The sequence below is a fragment of the Thunnus albacares genome, chromosome 8 (assembly GCF_914725855.1).
Source record: "Thunnus albacares chromosome 8, fThuAlb1.1, whole genome shotgun sequence".
NCBI lineage: Eukaryota > Metazoa > Chordata > Actinopteri > Scombriformes > Scombridae > Thunnus > Thunnus albacares.
The window spans coordinates 34198168-34204442 of NC_058113.1; the positions used below are offsets into that span (position 1 = coordinate 34198168).

Here is a 6275-nt window from a genome sequence, read left to right on the forward strand (position 1 = left end):
CCATAAAAATAAAAACACATCTGCAAAACGTCACATTAAACTTTTTCTTTTTAATAATATCAGCTTGGACGCCATGGAGACAACCAATCAGGTTTAACATGTATGTTACAGCTGATTGTCACCATCAACAGTGTGGGATGGAGCTTTATTTATTTATTCAGACAGACTCAGCAAACAGAAACAACAGCAGACAAATAATTAATAAAATCAGTTACAGTCATGTCATAAAGAACATCACAAGAAGAATGAAAGACTGTAGTTTGAGGGCAGTTTGTTCCATTTGAAACCAGTTCTGGGTTGAAATGAGAGAAGAGATGTGAGGTAGTTTGGAAGCTTTATAGATGGTTTTTTTCCATCAGGGCTTTGGAACGACCTGCGTGAGGAGATAAAGCTGCAGAATCACTGACTTCTTTTAAATCACTTCTTAAAATCCATTTTTACAGACTTGCTTTTATTTAACGTTGTCTTTCAAGCATCTTCATATTGTCTTTTAATCTTTTTATCATCTCTCTATTGTTTGTTGTGTCTTTGCTTTGCATTGGATTACTTTTGCTTTGTCTGTCAAAACAGTGTTTTTAAAGGTGCTATATAAATAAAGATTATTATTATTATCATTATTATCATTATTATTATATCATCAGATGGTTATTTCTTCTTATCAGTAAGGATCCAACCAAGCCAGTGATACATTAGTGATGAACCAGCTACCAGGATGAAATCTGATGCATCGAATCACACACAGCAGCTCAGGAATGAGACAAAAAATGACAAAATGCAAAGACGCCGACAAGCTTCAGACTTGTGAGACAGTTAGACAAGTCAACTTGTTTTTACGTCCTCTATAAAGGAGACCAGAGGTCAGTCTGCAGCTGCCAACACTCAGATTCATTCTGACAATAATAAAACTTCAATAAAAAATGCTGATTAAAAGAATCTGCAGAAAGCTTTTGGTTTCATGGTGAACAGTGATGAAGAAAATCAATCTAATAACTGATGAGATGATGGTAAAATATTCAGCTGAAACAGAAGTGAAGGTGATTAATGTTAAATATGCTGTAAAATAAAAGTCCCATCATGCAGCTGGTTTCTGTCTGACTGACATTTGCTTGGTCTTCTTCCTCCTCCTCAGGCGTCTCCAGCGGCTCTGGCTAAGAGCGTGCTGGCAGAAGTGCCCAACCAGGTGGTTGACTACTACAACAGTAAGGGCATCAAGCCCAAAGTGCCCAGCGAGTACCAGTCTTCCAGGCCGTTTGGCCCCTGAGAGCCGCCGCCGCTGCTGCTCCCGGACAGCACAACAACTCCTGGACTGAGAAAAATGTTTACTGTTTTCTGTTCTTTGTTAAAGTGACGTTAAAGGTGCTACACGCAGCATTTCACTACGACGAGGCGGCTCATCTTAGACATGAATCTGATCACAGACAGTTTACATCAGGATTCATTTATCTGACTTCAGACTTCATAAAGAGGAGAGTCGAGGCTGAACTGTAAACGTGTGTTAGAGAGTTTCTCTAGATGGCGAAACACACCAAACACATCGGATTGCAAACACAACGCACCACACAGACGACCTTTGCTGCTTTTCTGCACATTAGTTCATGTTGACACTGAGAAGTCGGACAGATCGACGTCCTGATGACGATGCTGATGCTGCCTCCAGTCTGAGATTATGAAGAAACACCTGAACATGTTATGATGAGGAAACTATTTTCAGTGTAAAGTAGCTAAAGCTGGTTCGCTGGATGTTACAACATAATGACAAGCACTAATTTACTATCATAATGAAACAACATATAAATAATGTAGTTTAAAATGATGTTTAAAATGAAATCAAACTAAACTTTACTGACTATAATTAGTTATTATTGTTTAATTGATTAATCTTCCTCTAATATTAAATATCCTGAACAGAAGACCTGCGTCTGTTTTCACCAAAACATCAAACTTAAATCATTAATTGAATCATTGAGAATCAGTCGCACTGAGAGATAAAGTAACAACATTTCAGATCAAATCATGTGACTGCAGTCAGCTGATCTGACGCAGTCGTCACACAGGAGTCAATGGTACAGATAAGTTATTATTGATCAGCTGATCCACATAGAAAACGTTTTTGACGTCTCATCGATCAGAAACGCCTCCGTTTTATCAAACGCATCAATGCAAACTGACTCTGAGACGCGGCGGCCATGTTCTCTTCAACTCTGAGTCTCTTCTTTTTTCTCTCTGGCGCATTTAGTGAAGTGAAATCTGCACAAACATCTGTTTAAATCACATGAATCTGCTGTTTCTATGTTCTGAACTTTATTAACAGTATCAATATTGATCGATCGGCTCTTCACTCGCTACGGTTGGCGGCAAATAAAACCAATGAATCAATAAACACAAACGACTCCTGACATGAAAACTATTTTGGTTCAGAGAGTTTGTGTCAGTGGTTTGTTCTCTCAGCTCGTCTGAGTCGGTGCAGATTAACGGATCGAACACGTCTCGCTTTCTTTACGTGGATCAGCAGGAAGGTTAGTTCAGTCGCTCGTAAACATGATGTTTGATCTTATAATTGTTCTGAACGTCCAAACTTGAAGGTGAAGAGAGAGAAACGTCGGTCACAACAGAGCGGAGACGTGATATTTATTTAATCCTGGAGGACGTTCATAGTGTTTCACATGAAAAGTCGTGTTAAGAATGAAGAAAGAGAACTCTTCATCCTCCTCATACAGCTGACCATCGCTGGGAGACGCTGGTGTAAATGTTGGATTGTCGGGTTTTTGAAGGTTAAATAAATAGTTGAACACAGTGACGTTGTGAAGGTGTGTCGGGGAGCAGCTGTGAAGCTATGAGAGCGTACTGGTCCCTTAACTGGTTAACTGGTAGTGAGTCAGTCAGTCAGCCTGGCGAGCATGTGGCATGTTGCTGCTGGATTAGCATGTTAGCGGTTATGCTAACATGCACTAAACTTTTCCACTTTTTCAGACATTTTCAAATCTTTTCTTTTCAAGACTTTCTGAACCAGCAGTTACGAGGACGATCTTCATCTCATCTCAGTCTAATTTAAGCTGCGTGTAAGGAAATGCTAACTGTAGCACCTTTAGCGTCTGTCGTGCATGCGGGGGCCCAGACAGGCTTCTATCTGTGGGGCAGAGTGTAACGTTCAGGAACGTTTAATAAAGCACACAAACACACATCACTGACCAACAATCCAGACGCTGCTTCCCTGCAGACAGCATGACAGGCGGGGAAACAGTCGATGAAGGAATGTATGAACCCCCTGCTCCCCCTCTTCTTCTTCTTCTTCTTCTTCTGGTTTGTTTTTATAAGAGTTTATCGAGATTTTGCTAAATTTCGTAAAAGGTTCGTACGTTGTTAAAGCATTTTGGATCTCTGCCAGGTGAACAAGCGAGCTGCCTTCACAGACGTCTGCAATCCTCTACTGTTTTTTTTTTTTTTTTCTAAAGGCGAGGCAGATGCATGAACTGTTGTTTTGCATGCAGATCTCCATGCGGGACCTTGTGGTTTCTGTTTCCTGGTAGTGAATAATATGAGTAATAATGACGTTTACAATGTTACCCGACGATGGGGCTGTTCTACTCTGACGCATGTTCACATGTCAATGGAAATGTGTGAGTAGCTTTAAAAGCACAAGCTGAGTATTTGTTTTGGAGAGATTTATAGATTATGCTGATAGATCATTTTGTGCCAGAACACCTTCCCGCCTCTCTTCCTGTCTTTATATTTCTGATCACTGGAAAAATCACATCTTCTTCTCTTCATCTATAAAAGGATGTTTCTTTATTTTTAAAATGAAGTTTTAGGATGTTAACACTGTTACAGCTCGTATTTTTATGTTTGTATTTATCTTTACTTTCACTGAGTGTGAAAGAGACGAGAGAAGAGACGGTGGACAGGTGTTGGGTCACATGACTTATCGTTGTGTTGACATGCAGTTATTGTGTGCAAAACAATGACAAAGTGACATTATGATAATAAAAGTTTTATCAGTAACATCCGAGTGTCTCAGTGTTTTTAATGAGCTCCGTCAAATTAACATTCAGAAAAACCTTCAAGCAGAAAAACAAACAGACAGACGGAGCTGAGAGTCAATAAACAAGCAGACGTCTGTTTGTTGTGTTAATATTTGACTGAAACGACTCAGAACAGCTGCTGACATTAACATCAAGAATCACACAGGATGATTCAGGACTTTATGACATAATCACACAATAACTGAGCAGGTAGAGATGCTGCTGACCAGATGTTTACTGCACATCTGGAGTTTTGCTTTACTAAAAAAACATGACATGAAACTCAGAATTGTAGTATGAAGAACGACTTTATTATCATTATGATGACCCTGATGAAGCCGAAACGCGTCAGTCAACTAATAAAGTTGTTCTTCATACTACAAGTGTTGCTGGATCATGAAACTCCAGTTCAAAGCTGGTCAGAGCTGCTGAACCTTGTTGGTTTAACAAAAACTCAACTGGTAACGATTCCTGATCAGTGTTTATTCTAAAACTTGCTGCTAGATATCGATAGATTACGACACGTTTTAATTTGCATATCATCACCTTCCTAAAATAACGGCCCGAGTCATTTTTTGACAAAAATGATTTTTTTTGCCTAAATCGTCTCCTCATGATGTCACCTCTGGTAAAATCACCCACATCCTCAGGTGAACAGATCATGTGATTCTACTCCTGTAGTATAACAGCGTAGTCATTATCTCAGTCCGTGGCGCTAGCATTTAGCAAAGAGTGGAAAGGCTTTCTACTCTTTTCTGCCTTATAAACAATATTTCATCTACAGTTTTTGTCACATTTTTTCTACATTAAATGATCTAATGAAGAAAGATTTGAATAATCTAACAGCTAGAAATGATGTGTATAACTGAAAAAAAATTACAAATAAGGATCCTCTTTACTTTTGTGTTTTTATTTAATGAAAATCTCATTTGAACATAATATTATTACTTTCGAGCAAATTCAAAATGATCTTCATCAGCAGATGGAGTCTGTGCAGTTGTCTGGAATTTCTGAACACTTTTTAACTTCAAAGAACCATGTTGGTTCAGGTTTTATTCTATTTAAGAAAAAAGGCCATTAACTTGTTTTGAGGGAGAATTAAGTCGTCGTGTGTTTGTTGAACTGTGTTGTTGAGAGAACACAGAAACATGAGGAGGATTTTCCAGCTGTCCCAACATCCTCCGTGTGATTCAAACAGCAGCAGCAGTAATTAAAACCTGAAGCTGTTTGTTGGGAGGCGTGACGGCTTCAAGAAGAAGAAGAAGAAGAGGAGGAGGAGACGGATGACAGGAGGTTATTTACTCTGTCAGTCGGACAAAAGACATAAACCTGCTGTCACAGCAAACACACCATGACGGCTTTGTTAAACCTGAAGCTGCTCACAGTTTCAAATATATCAGCACAGAACAGAGAGAGAAGATTAATATCCCCGAACATTTAATATGTCAACATTGGTTCAAAAAACATAAACAGGAAGTGAACAGCCATCTCTCACGTTGTTTTCTTGACGTGACGTCTGAGTCAGAAAGATTTAACTTTTAATTAAACATTTTCCCTCGTTTGTCTGAAGTCGTTCATTCAGTGATCCTCAGCAGGACCATTTAAAGGTAAACGCAGCAGAACACTGATCTCAACAAAACAACAACAAAACATGACTCTAAATGCTTCAGATTAAATATATGAACAGAGCTGCTGAGACGATGTTGGACTGATGTAACAAACAGTCAGCTGGAGACAGTTTCTGACGTCTCAACTTCTAGTAAGTAATAATAACTACAATTACAGCAATAATAACTACAATAACAGCAATAATAACTACAGTAACTACAATTACAGCAATAATAACTACAGTAACTACAATTACAGCAATAATAACTACAATTACAGCAATAATAACTACAATAACAGCAATAATAACTACAGTAACTACAATTACAGCAATAATAACTACAATAACAGCAATAATAACTACAATTACAGCAATAATAACTACAGTAACTACAATTACAGCAATAATAACTACAATAACAGCAATAATAACTACAATTACAGCAATAATAACTACAGTAACTACAATTACAGCAATAATAACTACAATAACAGCAATAATAACTACAGTAACTACAATTACAGCAATAATAACTACAATAACAGCAATAATAACTACAATTACAGCAATAATAACTACAATTATAGCAATAATAACTACAATAACAGCAATAATAACTACAGTAACTACAATTACAGCAATAATAA

At 37.9% G+C, this 6275-nt stretch overlaps 1 protein-coding gene across 1 annotated transcript in view; it reads left to right on the forward strand.

Annotated features, from left to right (window-relative positions):
- Positions 1–2347, forward strand: part of cpne4a (copine IVa) — a 79024-nt gene extending 76677 nt beyond the window's left edge. The window contains exon 16 of the mRNA XM_044358816.1: positions 1130–2347. Within this exon, the coding sequence (XP_044214751.1) occupies positions 1130–1261 (132 nt within the window). The 3' untranslated portion in view covers positions 1262–2347. The remainder of the gene's footprint in view (positions 1–1129) is intronic.
- The last annotated feature ends 3928 nt before the right edge of the window (positions 2348–6275 follow it).